The 20,549-nt window shown below is 41.8% G+C and overlaps 1 protein-coding gene across 1 annotated transcript; it reads left to right on the plus strand.

Annotated features, from left to right (window-relative positions):
• The first annotated feature begins 5,148 nt into the window (after positions 1-5,148).
• Positions 5,149-16,701, plus strand: RBM45 (RNA binding motif protein 45). Its single transcript, XM_021552399.4, has 10 exons — positions 5,149-5,492; positions 6,675-6,797; positions 6,923-7,049; positions 7,808-7,918; positions 8,263-8,442; positions 9,321-9,450; positions 10,661-10,757; positions 11,121-11,287; positions 12,650-12,846; positions 16,376-16,701. The coding sequence occupies exons 1-9, from the start codon at positions 5,214-5,216 to the stop codon at positions 12,840-12,842; spliced, it is 1,407 nt and encodes a 468-aa protein (XP_021408074.1). The 5' UTR covers positions 5,149-5,213; the 3' UTR covers positions 12,843-12,846; positions 16,376-16,701.
• Positions 16,702-20,549: the final 3,848 nt, after the last annotated feature.

Raw genomic sequence — 20,549 nt, forward strand, 5'->3', positions numbered from 1 at the left:
GGCGGCTCAGGCCGCGGGAGCTCCCGCGCTGGCCATGCCCCGCCGCCGCCACGTGCTGCTGCTGCCGCCCCGACGGCCGCCCCGGGGCACGGGGGATGCCGGCAGCCCCGGCGAGGGGCCGCTTCTGCCCCTTGCCCGGGCTCCCCCGCAGCGGAGCGCTTTCTTCTCACCTTCTGCTTTCCCCCGCGACCTCCTTTTCCTACCCACCACTCTTTATTATCATTAATAGTAGTATTTGTATTTTTCTAGGTATTTTTTGTGCTTCCCGGTCTTCAGCCTTTCTCCAGCTCTGACCTCGGTTCCCGGTTCGGGGCCGCTCCCCTGCTGAGTCGGGCAGGCGGTGCAGCCGCACCTCTGGAGATGCTCCGGGAGCGCTCGGGCGAACCTCTTCTGCCAAGTGCTGTCAGTGCTGGCGGCGGCTCCTGCGTAAGCCAGCCGGCAGACCACTGAGAAGGAGGGAGGGGAGGACGCGTGAGCCGAGCGGGGGGGCAGGCGGGGAGGAGGGAGGGCTGGCGGGAGCGCTGGCAAAGCCCGCTGCGGTGGGGGGGCACTGCCGCCCGCCCGGCAGCAGCCGCCTCGGCAGCGCGGGCGGGGCGCGCAGCGTCCCCCGCCGGGAGGACCCCCGGCAGTGGGGGGCTGTGCTAGGGAGTTTCATTCAACAACATCGGGGGGGAAAGGAGGGGCCTTTTGTCTGTGATGCTCGTTCGGGGAGGGGACGAACCCCGCCGCGGCTCCCGCCCGCCGTCCGCGAGAGAGGCAGCGGGAGGTAATGGGAGCGCTCCCGTTAAGGAGCTCTCATTTATACTATTGTCTGAGCTGCTTCAGTACTTCAGGTGACAAGCAGTAAAACGGAGCCCTTCCAAGAATCCTGAGTGAATTCCGTTTCTTGAATCACTGAGTTGATTTGCGGATAGCCTCACCGTGCGGAGCCCCGGCTCTGCCCGGCGCGCACGGCTCCCGGGGGTGTGCGGGGCACAGCGGGCTCTGCCCGCCCGGAGCCACCCGGGGCTTTCTGCCGCAAGCCGCTGCTCCCCGGGGCGGCTCGGCGGGAGCGGGCGCGCCCAGGCGCTCCTGGGTGTCCGCTCGGGCATCACCGGCTGCCAGACGGAAAGCGACCGTACCCACCGCTGGCAGACGGACAAGGGTTATTTTTACGCGCACGTGGAGCACTTTTCATTGCTATATCAATGCCTACGCATAAACGATTAAAAAAAACAAGTCATGGATCTTAACACGTGAAAATGTTTTTCATGCGCTCACCAAAGACTGAATGAAGGAGGCTTCAGAAATTCATGAATGGGAGCTCGGGTGGCTGGGAAAACACACGGGCAAATCTTCAACCAAACGAGATTCCGACCTGCCGGGGACCCTGTCCCTGCAGCCGGCCCATACGGGGCGGGGTGCGGGCAGCGCTTGCAAGGAGAGGGAGCACTTTTGGGACACGTGTCGATAGCGCAGGCTGGTGCGTGGGCGTCAGAAGGGGAGGAAGGGCTACGTGTCTGTCCAGGAGGACCGCCGCGTCTCCCGCGGCGGTAGGGGTGACCCTCAGGGGCTCCGTGTAGACGCTTCGGCTTGAGCAGCTCGAAGGCAGCTTACGAAGCCACAGACAAAGGATTTCACCCCCCAGTCTCGGTGCCCGCGCCCTTGCAGGCTGAGCAGCAGTTCCCTCGCCGCCGCGGGTCCCGGGCCGCTGTGGCGGCAGGGCGCCGTGCTCGGCCCCGCTCTCGGCAGGGTTTCATACAGCTCTCGGACTCTGGCCGCCGCGCAGGGACGCTGCCGCAGGAGGACGGGCGCTCCACTGACAAGCCCCGCCGCCGCCGGCACACACCGGCAGCAGGGCAGCGGGGGCGGCGCGCAGGCGCGGGCAGCCGGGGCGGGGGCGCAGCCCTGGCAGCAGCCCCCGGCCCTCGGGGCGGAGGCGGCAGCGGGGGCCGGCCGGGCCCGGGCGGTGCGCGGCGGCGGGGAAAGGTCGCTCCCGGCCGCCGCACCGTGCCCCGCCCGACTTGCGGAGGGCGCCCGGCCGCAGAACGCGCGGCGAGCGGGCTGCGGGGCGAGGGACGGAAAGCGCGGAGGTCGGAGGCCGCGCTCTAGGGATTCGTCCCCGAGCTGCTCGCACCTCTAAAGAAGCCGAGCTCTTTCCATGCAGGTAGCCTGGGTATGACGAGGCAGCGTTATCTCGGCCGGGCAAGGCTCTGTGAGCGTTTCCGAGCGCGCTGCCGGCGCTGTGACGCGAAGGGGTTCACAGCCCCTCGGGCTGAGCCGCCGCTGTCGCAGCGCCGGTGGCGGCCGCGCTCCCGGAGTCCCCGAGCCCGGGGCTGCCCCGGGCCCCAACTGCATTTGCGGTTTTGCAGAGCTGGCACAAACACTCCATTTGCACAAAGAAATCGCATGAGCTGCTGGAGGCCAGCCGGGCGCTTACCCCCAGCTCTCAAGTGAGGAACTTGGGTGCGAAATAATTGTATGCAGATAATTTTTGCCATTTTACCGTGGTAAGGTTTGGTTTGAGCACGCACACCAGTGTTTACTACAAAATGGCTACTATGTAGCATGTAAACACTAAAAGCAACTTAGTGTTTCTGTAAGCCTAGGTATAAACTAGGTCCTGGGATTCTATGCATAGGATTTGACTGCATCAGAAATCTGCATATTGACAATCTCTCAAACAGCAGTCAAGACTGAAGAAAGTAAAACTGTACTTGTCTCCATTGCATGGAATAAATAGTGAAAATTTTACTGTAACAGTTTAATTGTAAAGAACTGTGGAACCTGAAATCCTTGGACAGATGAAATGTGACAAAGATGATCACACTGGTTCGACTGTTCTGTAACTTGCACAGGCTTTGGATGCGCTGTAAATACCTGGATAAAACCTGGTTCAGAAGCCTGCCTGGTGTGTGATGATGGATGCTAGGAGAAAACCGGGGTCTCTGTTCTGTCTGCAGGGCGAGTTAAAGAAGCACAGTGTACACTAGGCTGCAGCCTTATTTGTTGTGGGAAGGCAAAAATAGTAAAATGGATTTTGTCAATGCCATGGGATTGTGCCGCTATTGTAATTTTATAGATATGCTGCAGTGAGGTACGAGCATTTTACATCTGATGCATCTGAGGTATGATGCACTTTTTGTCAGCAGGGATGCACAATGCCAACTCAGACAGCAGTGCAGGCTTTAGGCAATTGCACCTGGTTTCCTTGGGTACAACATGTGGAAATGCTCTAAGATGCCCTAAAAGAATCACAAGGAGAAATGTCAGTGCATTTCTTAGGTGCAGTGTGTTTTTCTGTGGAATAGCACTCCTCAAAATGCGAATGGGAAAACCACTTGAGAAAATTTGGTCATTTGGGAGGATGCTTTATTACTCTAAGCAGTCTGAAAGAGGGAAGCAGTCCAGTAGTTTCCAGGAGGATGGGAGCATAAATTATGTATAATATAAAATGCACAATACTTTGTATCACTTTAATAGGTAAAATGTAAATACTTTTTGCATCATGGACAGTTGCAGTTTTTTGTAGCATTTAATATACAACTCCTTACTGCTTCCAAACTAAGTGAATATCTTTGTATCTCCAATATGCAGAAGATACAAATTTAATTTCATACTTTTTTTTAAATGAGCATGAGATTGCAATTGAATTCCACAAGGCTGTGCTCCATTGAAGGGCATTAGAAAAAGGGTTATCAATAGCCAGTTCCTGGAATCTCTTGACAGAAGTTGAAAAACCATTATTGTTTCCTTCCAAACCTGCTAAAACCTGTCTTTTTCAACAGAAGTCTGCTCTTGTGTACTAAAGACTACTGCGATGACATATTCACATTTCTCTTCTGTCCTTCAGAGCTGACTTTTCCCATTGTCTAAAAATAGTTACTATATGCTGATGATGTATTGAAGGAAATTCCAGTATAAAGTGAATGTCACAAACGTTTCCTAGAAATCAAAAGGGGGGGGGGGGAGGGGCGGGGGAAAACACACAATTCTAAAGCACTTCAGTAACCAGAAAAAAAACAAACCCAAACCACAGGACACAGGACTGTGTATGTAATTAATAGCTTGATTCAATTAATATAATTTATATTCAAGTAATATAAAACAATGAGACCCACACAGAATATTTTTCTTTGGTATATTTCACTGTTTTTCAAAACTTCTCTGTGAAAAGCACAAGAAAAAGCAACAGTCATAGTGTACTACTAGGGGACGGTATTTAGTCAAGCAAAACAACTGCAGCACACCACGAAGCCAGTAGGGGGTAGTGACCAGCAAACAAAATCTAAAAGCTCTTCGGAATCAGAAATTAAAATCAGCCCATTGGCACTAGTGTTCTGGGAAAGATGTAAACTTCTGACCTGGTGTACTGAGTATTGGAAATTGTACCAATATTTTAATACAGGGAACGAGGGGTTTTGTTTCTGTGGAACTAGTTCAAATTCATCAGCATTCCTGCAAAGTCAACAGTTGTTACAGTAAAATCCTTGTAAGGCTATCATACCTCTAAAGAAGCTTTTAAAATTCATGTGTGTCCCCTCCAACACTCTACTTATGTCACCTCTTAGTTTTGCCTTTGTTTTTGTTTGGGTCTGAGTAAGAAAATCCTGCAGCTTGACCTGTTGTACAGCCAAATAAACTCCGAAGATTTGGTCCTGTCTTGTGCTTTCCATCTTTTCCAACAGCGTGGCACTGATAATATTCCTGAATAGAGAGCATGTTACTTTCTTCAACACAACCGCTTTAGATCTATGGAAAACGAACGAGATGTTATCACGTCCTTCTACTTGACAACTGCATCTGCTTACGTGAAAGAGAGGGGGGATTTCTGCGTATTAATTTGCTTGTGAAAAACAGCAGGCAGAAGGCGGGTGCGGTGACCGGTGCGGGGTGCGGTGACCGGTGCGGGGCGCGGTGAGCGGTGCGGGGTGCGGTGAGCGGTGCGGGGCGCGGTGAGCGGTGCGGGGCGCGGTGAGCGGTGCGGGGCGCGGGGTGCGGTGAACGGTGCGGGGTGCGGTGACCGGTGCGGGGTGCGGTGACCGGTGCGGTGAGCGGTGCGGGGTGCGATGAACGGTGCGGGGCGCCGTGCAGTGACCGGTGCGCGCGGGGCGGCGGAGGGGGCGGTGGAAGCGGCGGCGGAAGGGGCGGGCACGCTGGCTCCGCGGCGGAAAAGGCGCGGCCGCGCGTCCCCGCCATTCCCCGGAGCAGCCCGCAGCGCTCGGAGCCCCAGCATGGAGGAGAGCAGCGGCATCCGCCTCTCGGCCGAGTGCCTGGACGAGCCGCCCAACAGCCGCGTCTTCGTGGTGCTGGGCAAGGACACCGGCGAGGCGCTGATCCGGGAGCGCTTCTCGCCCTTCGGGGACATCCAGAACATCTGGCTGCTGCGGGACAGGCGGACCAACGAGTCCCGCGGCATCGCCTTCATCAAGTTCGCCCGCAGCTCGCAGGCGTGCCGGGCCATGGAGGAGATGCACGGCCGCAGCCTGCTCCCCGACAGCAAGCCCATCAAGGTGCGCCGGGGCCGGGCGGGGCGCAGGCCCGGGAGCGCCGGGCTCGCCTGGGCGCGCTGCCGGGCCGGGCCCGCCCCTCCCGGGCTCGGCTCGCCGGGCCCGGCCGCTCCCCGGCCCCGCGGGCGGCCGGAGCCCGAGCAGGCCTGCGCAAAGGCCGCACCCGGAAGTGAGGGGGCGTTCGTGACAAAGGTTCTTTGTATATTTTAGGTGTTGGAAGCAAAATAGTTGCGAATAAATAGAGCTGGTTTTGCTAGTATGTTTTATATTGGGTTTCTAGCTTGTGAACCCTTTTCAAAACTTTTTTTTGTTTTTTTTAAATCTATGGAACTGTTCTGTCAGCTTTCCACTTCCTGATTTGATTTCCTATTCACTAAGTATTAAGAAAGTATGAATGCGTTTGAAGAGTGAAGGACGATGCCATGTGTTTCACTTGGCAGTACAATTGAGTCAGTGAAATCTTTTCTGAAGATCTTGCCATCAGAAGCCTAAAAAGCTGAATTGTATTCCTCATGCCCTTGTGTGGCTATTAGAAAAATAAATTTAGAGCTCTGTGAAATCAGTTGCTACTTTCGCATAGCAGGCTTGCTTTGAAAGTTTTTCTTGGTTGTTTTGGTTTTATTTATTTTTTTTTTATATAATTGGCCCTTTTTTCTTGGTTGTCTTCTGATGTGCACTTCAGAGATAAAATTTATTTGAAAAACTAAAGAAGATTTTAAGAGTAACAGATATGAGAAGATATGATCCTTCATAGAGCAGTAGACCTCTAAACTTTGGCCCAGCTGAGCAGAGAGCTGCAGTAGCCTGGTTTCGTTGAGCTGCCAGGCTTTCTTGTTGCTTGCTTGCTTTTCTGTTTCTGCTACTGCTGTACTAGGCCTGTTACAATAATGCATTCTTTGCTGCCTGACATGTCGCTGGTGAGGTTGACAGTGCTGCTCAATCAGCAGTGGTATTTCTCACCATTCCTCATCCCTCATAAGGAACTTCTCTGGCCCTGTCCTATTTGGGACTTATTATATTTGTAGGCCTTTTATCACAGGTGGTCACAGGTGTTCTTTTCTCTCCGTGCTAGGACAGCTGATGCGAACAATAAATACGAACACAGTTAAGCTATTTCACTTGTTTGTTGATATGTGTCTTAGACCTTCTTGCCAGTAATTGGTATCTGTGTAATTATTTCATTAGGTATTTATTGCACAATCAAGAGCTTCTGGAAGCCACCGAGATCTTGAAGATGAGGAGCTTACACGAATCTTTGTTATGATACCAAAAACGTACACGGAGGAGGATCTGCGGGAGAAGTTTAAGGTTCTAATTTGCTGTTTGTTGTTATTTTAAAATGCCCTTTTCTAAATTTATTAAAAGGGCATAGCACATGGAACTTTTAATGGTTTTCAAATACTGGAAATGAATATGTTTTTTAATTGTTCTAGATGTATGGAGACATTGAATACTGCAGCATTATTAAAAACAAGACTACTGGAGAAAGTAAAGGTTTGGGCTATGTCAGGTACCTGAAACCATCGCAAGCTGCCCTAGCAATTGAAGAGTGTGATCGAAGTAAGAATCCAAGTGAATTCTTTACATGTTTTTTGCAATAATTGTGTACCATCATAATATACCTTTAATCTTTAGTTTTGTTTGCAGGTAAATTATTCATGATGCAGACATATGTTGAGATAAAGTTCTCTTGCAAATAAATAATAGCATTGTTAACATTCATTGAGGACTGTCACCTGATTATGTTTTTTCAAGACCAAACTGCAAGTAGGATCAGTGAGAAGAGTTTGGAAATTGACACAGTTTTCTTTTATGCATTATTATTGGTTTGTAGTATAGGCTTCATAAACAGGAAAGTATTTAATTTGTACTTGCAAATAGGCAGTTTTAATCATATTAATTTGATATAAAATTATTATATAAAATATATTATTCACAGGGACTCTATTGTTATCACATTTATTTGAGAACATATTCATGCTAACTGAAATTAAGGGAAGAGTGCTTGTTTTTATTTAGTCTGATGATTTATCTGCTACAGGGTGAAAGACTTCGTATGCTTTATTTACTGCCAGCCACTTGGTGAGGCACTGGAACAGGTTGACCACAGAAGTTGTGGGTGTTCCATCCCTGGAAGTGAGATGGCCTGGAAGTGTTCTGGGCAGACTTCAAGAGTTATAATTTAATTATTCCTCTAAAGCCAGTATTTACTGGGTTTTCTGAGTAATGTATTTCTAAATATGGAACTTGAACAATGTGGGCCTGGTCAGATAACTGAGATGTGCTGAGGTGTTATTATGTGTGGTTGTTTCTTTCAGGCTACAGGGCCATTTTGGCTGAACCTAAAAATAAGTCATCTGAGACTTTTGAACACGATTATTACAGTAATGCCATGAGGCCAGAACTAAGAGGAAATACACTTCCATTTTGTAAGTCATGGCTTTTTACACTAAAAATGATTTGTAGTTTCCAGTATGGTCGCTAAGTAATAATGTGGTTTGGAGGAAGGGAAGCTGACGGAAGTCAGCTTAGGTCAACATCTAAATAGTAGATTGGATATTGAAGTTAGAAACAAGGGAGGTATTTCATCTCTCTACTTTTATGGCTTGCTTTGCTCTGCTTGGCCGAGTATTTTTTGACCTGCACTGGTGAAAGCAGCATGTGACCTTTAATATATAATTGACTTGGATTACTTTTAAAAGTCTAATGTAACATATGCATCAAATGAAGGCATGCAAGTATGATGACTCAGATTATTTTGTTGATTCTTGAGGTATGCAGCCAGAATTTTGTAGCTTTGAAAAAGTTGAGACCCGAATTCAAGAACCAGTCTCCAAGCGCCTGTCGGTGATATCTCGGCTCCCCTTTATTCAAGAGCAGCTGTTCGCCCTCTTCGATTTAGTTCCAGGTCTGGAGTATTGTGATGTTCAGAGAGACCCCCATACCAATAGTGGTAAGTAAAAGCACAAAAGGTTTTTGTCTTGTTTCTCTGAAGGGAATCCCTTGTAATTGTACTTAATTAATTTGCACTTCAAAATACTTGTTGGAAACAGTGGTGATTGCTGCTATCACTGCATACATCCAAAAATTCAGTTTTGCTTGAACTCCTGTGTACACATAGCTCTTACGGGCTTACACCTTCACTTTCAGATAATAAAAACTCAAGAAGGATGGCATCAAAATCATGATAAGTGGGTTTTATTCAGATTAATAGTTTGAGGCAGAATAAATGAAGACATTTCAGAAATTATTAGACATTAAAGTAAAATGTTATTGAAACAGATCTTTGGAATTTTTCATTCTGAAATATATGTGTGTGTAGAAGTTGACATGGGTAAATGGCGATTAAATAATTCTGAAATGGATCATATTTTCTACTGAAAGATTGTTTGGTTTCAGTCTTGTTTTTCTGCTACTGAGACAAATATGGAAGTGGTCTCTTCTCCATGAAATGTTAATGATTCAGAAAGTTATATTTTAACTTTAGAGTTCTTGAAATTCACTGTAGATGGAATAATTGCATTTTTAAATAAAACTATGTATCCTTTTGTTACTAGTTCTGGAGTAGTGAGGAAGATCTTTTCACTTTTATGGTTTTACTGCCAGCTTTTCAAGCTAGCATAAATACAGCTCATCTGTCCCCAGTAAATTTCACTGAAACTTCCTTCACAAATGAAAGTGATGAAGTAATAACGATGTGTACTAAAAAGACCTTCAGAGTTTTAGGTCATCCATGGCTGATGTGCCGCTTGAATATATTGCTTATGGGAGTGTAGTTTGTTCTGAGGATTTACCTGTTTCCTGCTGACACTGTGTGCACTGTGCTTGCAGGGTATGCTGTGATTCAGTACAGCACTGCTGCCTCAGCAATATATGCCAAGTACAAACTACATGGGTTTGAGTATCCTCCTGGAAATCGACTAACTGTCGTTTTCCTAGAAGATGGGAATGATAGCTCAGAGTAAGTACAGTTTACAAAGTTGTAAGTTACGTTCTGGGGAGCAAAATATAAAATAAATAAATTTTTAACATAAGATGTAACGTCAGTATCACTATGCACTTGTGCCATACTTGCTGATAGTATTTTCTGAAACTGTTTGGTTTGGGGTTTTCTTCTTGAATGGTTTAGATTAAGTGTATTGAAATTTGGTAATCTTGGTAGATAAAGAAAATATTAAAATACATATTCTTAAGATACTATGGAGAAATCTAGGATTTGGCAATAATCTGTCAATATATCTGTAACATGTAACAAGGCTGGAATGTATTTTTGAGTTTTATGAATTAGAACCAGATTTATGTACGTCATCTCTTGGTTATGTTTGCAGTAATGTAAGTAGTTTTGTGAAACACGTATGTAGAGTAAAACATCTGGGTGCTGAGGATCTCATATTGGCACAGTATGGGGAATTCTCAGGTGTTTGACCATCTCTGACTTCTTCCTGTGTTTTAAATGCCCAGTACAAGTTGAAGCAGCCAAGGTACTCTCCTGCAGTGAGTGTTTTGCCTTAGTTTCATCCTAAAGGTTTCTAGTTTATGTCAAACCTAGGAGATGAAGACAGTAAGGAAGGGACAGTGGAGAGATTCACTTCAGACATGTATGGCTGATCTGAACTAAAACCAATGTTCATTGCAACCTTCATTCTTCAATAATTCCTACATAGTCTTATAACACAGGCTGTATATCTGTGCAAAAAGAGCAATTGCTTTTTCTTACTCTGCAACAGAACAAAGAAAAATCACTGGAAAGTGAGACCTGGATGTAAGCTTTCTATGGTAATATTTTGATCTCTGAACTGAATCTTTGTGTTCTTTACCAAAACAGGTGATTTTTTGTTTCTCTGTTTTACATTCTTCACAAAATGTAGTGGGCTCTTGTAGAGATTAAATAATCTTTTTTTCTTTTCCCTAGAGTGTTAAAAACCCCAAAGAGTAGTTTTGTATAAATGGTAATGAATGAATGTTTTCAGTGAGTTGCTGCTAGCATGCAAGGTTTTCAGCTCTCTCCATAGGCTGTCATGAAAGCCTTTCTTGATTTTCATTATCTACATGACATTACAGATTTCTACAGATACGCTGATGTATATTAGAACTTACTTTTTTTGCTAAATTTAAGATTACTGTAACTTAGCTCTTTCTTTAAAGTAGCTTATTATCACTTCTGCTTGCAGCCTTATCAGGAAAATGGCAACACAGCTGGTGACAGCGCAGGTGTCGTCAGCGCTGCGCAGTAACAGCGCGATGGTTCAGCAGTACAGGACACCTCCTGTAAGTTCCAGCCATGGCTGCTGTTGGTATTCTTCTGAATTGTTGTAAGAAACTTCACATATGCCAATAAAGAGCACTGCTCGCTTGCTTCTGCAAACTGTTCTACGTGCTGCGTTTTTAAGGCGTACCTCGGGCTGGTTGGTGCACTTTTACTCCCTGAAACGGTGTCTGACCTTACTTGAATTTATTGTCCAATTTAATGAAATAACTAAAGTAAATAAAGTAATGAAGATTAGAACTCAAAGGGTCGGTTTATGTCCTGTAATGGAACAAAAATGGTAAGAAAGGTAAAATTACTTCCTCTGCCCCCCCACCACTAAATATAAATGCAATTTATACTTGCATTTTTTTCCCTTGTTTTAGCAAGCATTTGGAGGAACTTCTGGCCCACAGTTGCTGCAGCCCCAAACAGATGCCATACTTCCACCACCCAAAAAAAAGGTTCCACCTGACACTGCTGTGAAGGAAAGGCTTTTCATACTTTTCCATCCCCATCCTTTACCAGTAAATGTACTGGAGGATGTGTTCTGGTAAGACGCTGTTTACAAATAAGTGTTCCCTAAAACTGAAATATTGAAAGTAAATACTGAAAATTAAAAAGAGGGCCTTAAAACCCTTTCCAGAAAAGGCAGTGCAGTGACTATGAAGTCATAAGTGAACAGTAGATAACAGTTACTTTTTCAAAGAAGTGTGTAATGGGGTTCACATTGAAGCATATCATCAGTATCATCGATATAGCAGCTTTATTATCAATTTACTTAATCTGAAGTAAAATGTCTAGTCTTCTTATGTATAGTTTTAACCAAAAAAATTATTACTTCCAGTTACTATTTCCTAATTAATTTCGCATTTTCTTTTACTTATTTTTGTAAGGCATTTAACTATTTTGATAAATTTCCACAGTAACCTAGGGGAGAACAAATATAGAGTGTTGGTTTTTTTCCTGATACATGATAATGGTTTGCATCCAACTAACACTATTTCAAACGTTCCTTCTATCTCTTTGTGTGGAGCAAAGACTTGAGATAATTTTTGCCATCTTTAAAAAAAATGTGTAATTATCAGTTCTCCAGTATTTAATCTTATTAGTTTGTAGTATACTCTTGAAAAAATAGACATTTCCCTTTTCTAATAGCTTGAATTTGCAATAAATCTTCAGGAAGCCAAAATGTTTTAAAATATTCAGGAGAGGAAAACATTTTACGTGAAAGTCAAAGTTGTACTTATATGATATAGTGGAATTTCTTTATCAGATGCTGGGGGAGGAAAAGACCATGGACCCGAGTCTTGATGCTTCAGTATAACTTCAGTAAGAAGCAAGCAGACTATTTTAAAAAAATATTTAAGGATCTGTCTAAGAATCTCCTGAGTGCTCTATTTTTTCTAAAATATAGGAAGAAAAAAACAGTTTTTCCCTCAAGCTGCAGTGCTTGCTTTGAGTCATTTCAGTGAGACCTTTTCAAAGATAAATCACACTGAGCAAGTTCATTTAAGTGAGATGCAGATTTAGCTTCTAAATTTTCTGCTGGTGAGCGTGTGTATGGCTTACTTCAGTTGGTTTGGGGTTTTTACTTGTTTTGTTTTTGTGGGGTGTTTTGAGTGCCATTTAGTGTTTGGGGCCTGCAGTATTGATCAGCTTTACATATTCTTTTAAATAAGACAGAAGTCACTGATATTTGTGGCTCTGTTGTAATATTCTATAGAAAGCATCTGTGAACTTTTGGTGTTCATTTGTACTGCTGCCCCTAATTCAAGAGAAGGGAATATGCAAATTGGGAGCATAGATATAAAAGTACAGTTTTTACAGTTAACAAACCACATGTGCTTCAGACTGGAAGTGTTGCAGGAAAATCTGAAAATTACCTTTTCTCTTTTTTCCCCTTGCCCCCCAGTCGTTTTGGACAATTGATAAGTGTTTATCTTGTGACTGGAAAAAATGTGGGCTATGCAAAATTTGCAGACAGAGCAAGTGCCAGCGAGGCCATAACTGCATTGCATGGCAAGATTGTGAACGGTGTGAGGCTGAAAGTGAGGCTGGCAGACTCGCCCTCGGAGGAGCCCAACAAGCGCCAGAGAACTTACTGAGCAGGTGAGTGCCCCCCTGCCTGAGCTCTTACCCCCTGCACTCCAGACACCTGAAATAGTGACAGGCAAAGATTTTGACGTTAGATAACACAAACATATAACGAAACTCTAAATCTATTCTTAGCTAGCAAATTGAAATAGGATTTTTGATACATCTGTGTGTGTATACACATATTATATGGGTGTGTGTATGCTTATATATATATACACGCACACGCACTTTATTTTATAAAAAGTCAATTTTTATAATTAGTGAAAAAAACCAAATCAGTTGATAAAATTCAATCTGGACGTTCATAGAAATACCACTTTTGTACTTGGGAGAATCAGTTGACATTGAAAAGAGTATGCAAAAATAAACAATGAAACAGACATAAGCTTGTGTGTGTGTTTTTTTTCATTGCTATCATATGCCCTCAGTGGCATTAGTTAAAGATGAAAAGTTGAGCCGTTGAAGGGCAGAGGAGTGACAGGGTAAATAAAAAAAGGATGGGGGGGGACAGGTAAGATTGTCAAGTGAAACCCAAAATTTGAGATATTTGGGTCATCTGTGTTCTCAGAAATCAGGTGTAGCTGAAGTACATGATAGCAGAGAAAATAAAGTAGAGGCTGTGGTGAAAGAATTGAGATAAAGTTCTCAAACTAATTATCTCAAACACCTATTATTTTATGCTTATGGTCTGTGAAAGCTGGCTAAACTCCTGGAGATGTTTTATATCTTACTGCCTTCAGGGACCAAAATTCAATTGTTCTTTTAAAACATTGCTTTGCTTCAAATTATATTGACTTTCATCATATTTTTGAGTTATTTTTGGTTTTTTTCAGCATTAGGACTATTTCCAAAAGAGAATAGTTGGGGGAGAAAAGCCTAAGCCCTTTTTTCTACAAAATAACTCCCAAATATTACTATAGCTTCCAGATATTTCCAGTACCATACTATCTTCCTAGGGGATATGAAATTTTGATTTAACTAATTGAGAAAGTATCACGTGACTGTTTTTGCATCAGTATTTTCCCTCTAAGCTTCACTCCTTGTACCTTCCTTTGCATAGATGTTCTTTGTGACCCCAGAATTGCAAAGACAAAAAAAAAAATCTTTTGCCCAAAGTATTCTTTTTCTTCTTCTAAGAACGTCCATTTTGCTCTTTTGATAAGCAGCAGATACTAAACATGGCCTTATTTTTTATACACAAGTTTTGTTTTGATAAGTTGGCTTTCTGGGCGTTCTTTTTCTGCATGGAATTATAGCTAAAACTAAACTGAAACTTTTTTTAATCATCAGCTTTGATGAATGAAATTTTAAGTAACTTGTACCCATGCTCTTACCTTTGTACAACATTTTGTTTGTTTTTAATGTGACTTTTGCTTTCAGCTATAAAAACCCAGCCTCTGTGTCCCTACAGGAATAACTATGGTGTGGAGGGTAATTTAATACCAGTCTGCCTTATGTACTTCTTACTGGAGAAGTGTAAATACAACATGCATTTAAAATTAGAAAAATTATTTACCCCCATTTTTTCATACACCAGGTTCTTGATTCCAAGTTTTGTAGCAGATTGTCTTGGCATCTCTTTCCAGGATAGACAGACAAAATTACTTGTTTATTTGTCCTTTAGTTGGTTTCTCAAATTCACATGAAGTGGTACCTAAAAGGAAAGATTGCCTTTCAAAAGGGCTTGCCCATATAAGTGATTTTCCCACTGCCTGACTTTGCACTGGACTGACTGACAAGCTTTGCAGTAATTTGGAAGCTTATATTTTGCTTTTAATTAAAGTGTTAAATTATGCACGTGAAAAGAGATGCTATTCTCCCTACCACTGAAGTAGTTGTAGGGTTTTTTTAAGATGTGAGAAATTAACCTTTTTTATTTTGAATTTTAGCTGTAGGAAATAACCTTCCTAGCTAAAACTTCTGTGAGTGTTCACTTAAGGAAGTAATTGTTTCTTAACAAAAAAATCCTTTCTAAAGTCCTGTTGTACTGCTTGTCTTTGTCTCTAACAAGTTGATTTGATTTCTGAAATAGTCTTTTCTATACAAGGTTTTCTGATGAAAATTCATTATAAGACCTGTGAATTCTAGAATCTTTATGAAAATAAATGTCATTCAGTGTAATAATTAAGTAAAATATTTTACAAAACTGTTTCTTAAAAAAGGTAGCAGTATGCTGCTCATAATGCTTTTGCAGTGCAAACTTCTGACTATAAGAACTTTGTTACCTTGCAACAAACTTTATCAGACACATTTGAATAAGTATCTTAATATTCTGAACTAGTCCACCTAATGAATTTTACAGGCTCTGATCCTCCAAGTCAATGAAAACTCCATTGTTTTTGTGACTAGTTAAAAGTAGTAGAGAAAAGATGGAAATACAGACCAGTAGGGTTCTCTTCACCACTTTAAGTTCTAATGCAAGTTTTTTGGGGTGTGAGGTTATCCCCATTTATGCTAAGTAAGTATTAATGAGTGAAATAATCACTTCAAACTGTCTTGCTTTAAATCAGTGTAGGGTTGAGAAGACAACTACAGTGTCTACTTCTAGGCAGTTACCAAAAGCAGACTTGTCGTAAAAATCTTGCTGACCAGCTTGTGCTCTGCACTCAGGGCTTTATGTTACTTTGTGAAAAGCTCACTGCAGTGTCTGATGCCAGTTACACACACTTTGTCATTCCAAAATAGAAGAGGAAGGGAAGAATTTGCTATCTGTCAGAAGAATGCATTGTGGCATTCCAGTTAATATCTTCATTGCTTCCTTGTAGTTCTATTTAATTACCACCCCTACCCTTGGAAAAACCACCCCAAACTACTAAACAAGAGCCCCACAAGCAAACAAAACAAAAACTCCGAACCCACCCAAAATGTCTTTCATAAAGCTTTCAAAATAGTCCTTAGAAAGCAGAGTTTCTAACTAGTGTTGTGTTAGAAATTCCAGACACAGCTACATGGAGCAATGTTCTGTGGCTTTTGATACTCTTTGCTGATTGACTTCAACCCGCAGCAGATGGATTCATTGTATTTTCCCTTGCTGAAAAAACTTGAGTGTTTTAAATAATTATTTAGTTACTAAGTTGAAAAAAAAAAATTGTCATAAAATACTTGGTTATTTTTGTCTTTGGTTGTTCTTGTTCGGAAAAAGTGCTGCATCACTGATTTCATTTGCATTCAATTTTTTGGCTTAAACCTTTATTAAAATCCTGATGTTAAGATGTGCATATTTTAATGATTTACTGCTCTGCAAAAATGTTTTTAAAAAGTAATAGTATCATAGCTGTGACATACATAGAAAAAAATAGCTCTATTTTTCATCAACAGTATACTGCCGAAAAAATGCTGGCTTTTGCACACTGCTCAGAGAAAGAGGCACTTCTTTAAAAGTTAGAGAAGTATGCTTAAAACTTTAGTATTATTTTTCTAAAGATATTTAAAGCCTTATTTGTGTGATGTTATAATGATTATCTTTTATAATATGTACTTTGAAATAAAAATAGGTATATTGCTTTTTGATACCATTTTTGTACTTGTGTTTTTTCTACAGAAACTAAGTAATGACATGACCCTCAGCTGACTGACTGACTGACTGAAAACGTGACTAGACATGGTTCCTGTGGACAGTGACAGCTTTTTTCAGTGACAACTTTTTTTTTGTTAATTGTTACTTAGTTGATCTCTCTATGATCTTTTTTCTGAATATGCAGACCTACAGCTTTGAAAATGATGTAGGCATTAAAAACTGTAAACTGGTGGTTGTTCTTGTAATAGTATATAACCTTGTATTACAGAAATAGCTCTTGTTTTTACCTGAATCCTTCCTATAAGATGGAAATTAAAATAATGGAGGAAATAAAGGAGCCAGCATTTTCTGACTTGAGTGGTTGATTGATAATAATTCAGATTCTGTTAAAATAGAAGACATCTCTCATGGTCCAAATTGCACTGAAAAGTGAAGTACAGCAGTTAATTCAAAGAAAATGAAGCAACTTTACAATGCTAGCAGACATGACAGTATTAATCTAGATTTAAGAAAATAATTCAAAGTACATTCTTAAATATTTTGTTGCTTTGGGCCACAATTATTTGTTCTGCTGTTTAGTGAAAGGAACTCTGTAAGACTGCCAAAACTTCTAATATTTATGCTTTCTTATCCTGAGGTCTTTTGGCTATAACTGCAGGGAAACTGTAGAGTCTAGGGCTGTGTGTTTGTTTTTCTTAGTTTTGAGGGATTGGGGTGTTTGTTGGGTTTTTTTTTTTCCAAAAGCTTTCAATGCATATGTTCAAGTAAGAGTTGGACAAGTCAAGTTTGCAGCAGGATGAAGACAATTTTAGCACTGATTGAGAGTAAATGAAGAGCGTTCAAATAAGTATGTGCACAGATAACTTTCAAATGCCATTACTTTTCCATGTATTCTTGTATACTACTTGTTGAATTGGAAATATCCTGGTTATTAAAATATGATATCCAGATAAAATTGATGAATTCTACTTGTATGCACTCTAGAGAAGCATGCCCTTGGGTGCTTCCTGCTTCCCAGCATCTCCCTTATGGTCCCTTCATCAATTGGTTCAGAAGTTTAAATTCAAAGTAACAAACCATGTATTTTAAAAAATCCCATTTTTTTCTTTTTTAAAAGAATATCAGAATTAAAATTCTCAAATGGGAACAAGTTGCAGAATAAAGGTTGCCTGAGAAACCTTTTCCTTCTCTCCATTCCAGTAGTACCTGTTAAAAAGCAGTCTTTGATGACTCACCAGCAGTTCTTTTCTCCAAGTGCAGTTGTTTCATTCAGCACAAATATAATTGAATAAGGGCTGCATGAGTGAACCAGGCTGTAAAATTCCTGCTTAATTTGGTGTAGCTGTTAGAAATCAGTGAAAAAAAAATTATGGTTGAGCCCAGAGAATTGGATCCCGTCTCTTACTCTAGCCCAAAGGTTGGTTGTAAGAAGGGTTGCCATTTCTCTTGTGTTCCCCTGAAAAAGTTCCAGTTTGGGTTTTCTGTTTGTTTATTGGATTAGTTTTGTTTTGTTTTCCCATCTTTCATGGTAAATTTCAAGTAGCATTTGGGAACTTTCTGTATTTGCACAGGGAAAATAATTCTGACTAGGTTGCCATAAATCCCAAACTCAGAGCTGTCAGGCAGTGCCTTTACATCCTTAACTGTACAGTCAATGTGTGCAGTGAGTCCAGTATTTTCAGAAAGCATCAGTCCTGTGGACATGGAGAGACAACACAGTCTTACAGAAGGTCTGGCACATGCTGCAGAACCTGGATGCTGTGGTGGATCTGCACTGTACCAGGTGAAATGCTGAGAATCCCTGTATAGGCAGCTGGAAAAAACCCAACTTCTCATTTGCGTGGTAGAATTGGCCTCTTGATGAGTCTCCTGTGCCAAGGTCCCCAGCTTAGTGGGGCCTGTATCTCTAGGGGGTATAAACATCCCCAGGAGGGTAAACACTCAAAAATTAAGTAACTGGTGGTGGTGTTTGGGCATCCAAGATGGGAAGGAAGAATCATGTTGGAATGGTCCTAATGATCGCTCGAGGGAGCATTCAACACACACAGAAGGTTCGAAGATGCCCTTTACAACTTGAAGGGATGTTACAAATTAGAACAGTGCCATTTTCTAGTTGTTCTCAGTCTTGTTTTTATTACTACCTGTCTCTGGGAACAGTGGGCTACTGCACTCCCTAGGCATGGAAGATCAGTGCTCTGTGTGCAGTCTTGCTTTGGGCTATGGAGCTCCCTTCCCAGCTTGTTCAGTCAGGTCTGCAACTGAAGCTCAAAAAACCTTTTTTCCGTTTTCATTTCTAAGGGTTCAAGACACTCTTTGTAGAGTTTGGTTTTCAGGTGTCTCCCTTTTGGCCACTGCTGAATCAGACTATCAAGTGACTTGCATGGAGTCATTTTTAGTATTTGGGTAAAAGTTTTTAGAATGTATTTGAATAAAATCATTATTGCTCTCAGAGTTCATTGTATTTCCTGAAAACCTTAATGTTCTATTCTTTGGCTAAATAGCAGTTTGTATAAATCCACTTTTGATTGGATATGATATCATCACTCCCTGTTTAATTGTTACATAGCACTGCTGATAAGTGGCAGGCTGCTTTTCTAGGTCCTTTCATTGGTAAGTAAAAACTCTGTCTGCTGTGAGAATGAGCTGTAGGTTCCTGTACTGGAAAAAACCTGTGTCACTCATAATTCCCTTTGATGCTGGTGAGTGAATTGGCCAAAACTGAGGTTTCTGGTGTGTTATTTTGCAGTATCAGTTCTTTAATGTTGATAAGTATACCTATAAGTGACCTAGATTTCATCTGTGTTCATCAGCCATGGTTTCTGTTGGTGTTGAACAAGACATTTGTACCATTGAAAATGAGGTGAATGAGATTTCACAAATCACACTAAATTATGTCCAGTAGAAATCATTTTATGATTATAAAAAACTAAGAAATAAATATATAAGATCTTGATTTTATCTACTTTATACATCTGCCTGCTCCCATAGCTAAATTCTTTTATTAGGAGTTTTTCTTGAAATTCTTCACACCTTGGGAAGGTGGAGCTTCATCCAACACAAAGTATGGGATATCCAAATCCAGTGTTAACATGCAATGTCTAATACACAATATCTGCAGGACTTTATTAAGACTGAAATGTTAACTGCTGATCAGACCTTACGCTATATTTAGGGAAAGTGTTTACAAATCCTAAGCTTGGGAGTACATAACTTTCACTGGGAATTCTTCCAGCTCTTCTGACCAAGTTCTGTCTTTGGAAAGTGCTAGTGAGTCATTTTTTAGATGCCATTTTAAAAGATAGAGGGCAATGTTAACAGAGCAGAGTATGTGCACATTAGAACCATTGAAAATGCAAATATATGCTGGGAATATTTTCTAAACTTGAAATTATAAGCAGCTTCACAAATAAAATTGCAAGATGGCTGAAAGTTATTTTAAGTATTGGAATGCTGATTATCCTCATGCTGGGCACAGTAAATCCCCTTTCTTATGTGTCTTTTAGCTAAGGATAGCAGGAATGAAGTTATGTTTAATCAGCAAAACAAAATCAAAGGCAATGACGTGAATATATGCAGTGCGTGTTTTGACCCACTGTTTTTTTAAAATTTTAATCAAATCCACAAAATTCACTTGTATTCTGAATTCACTTCTTATAAACATGCAGTGGGACATTAAAATTTGCTGCCTTTCTTCCATGTGGTAACATACCAACTAAGCTACTTAAAATTATGACCAGAATTTTAGACATGGGTTGTCCATCAGCAGCTATCAATAAGTTTTACCCTTTGCCTGTTTAAAGGCCAAGGATGCAAAAATGGCCTCGATGCCCATATATAATAGCATTCTTGGAATTTATCCTGGAGACCCTCTGAAACTCTTTGAAGCTAGGTAATCTCTGTTTTTCCCATACCTCTGCATATATTTTTTCAGTTGCATACATGGATTTTCTAGTTTCACATTATCATATAAAGGAACTGGAACTGTACACAGCACTCAAGTGCAAAGACATTTATGCAGGGTTGTAATGAGCTTTCCTACTTTGTTTTCTGCTGCTTTGGAAGCAATTTCTAACACTGTTTGCCTTTTGGACTACTGCTGAGTAGCAAACCAATGTTTGCTGAAAACTACTCACAATGACTCCAAGTAATAAAGGGTAATTTATAGCCCATTATTATGTAAGTTTAGTTAGGATTATTT

Source organism: Lonchura striata, chromosome 7 (assembly GCF_050655825.1).
Source record: "Lonchura striata isolate lonStrDom1 chromosome 7, ASM5065582v1, whole genome shotgun sequence".
NCBI lineage: Eukaryota > Metazoa > Chordata > Aves > Passeriformes > Estrildidae > Lonchura > Lonchura striata.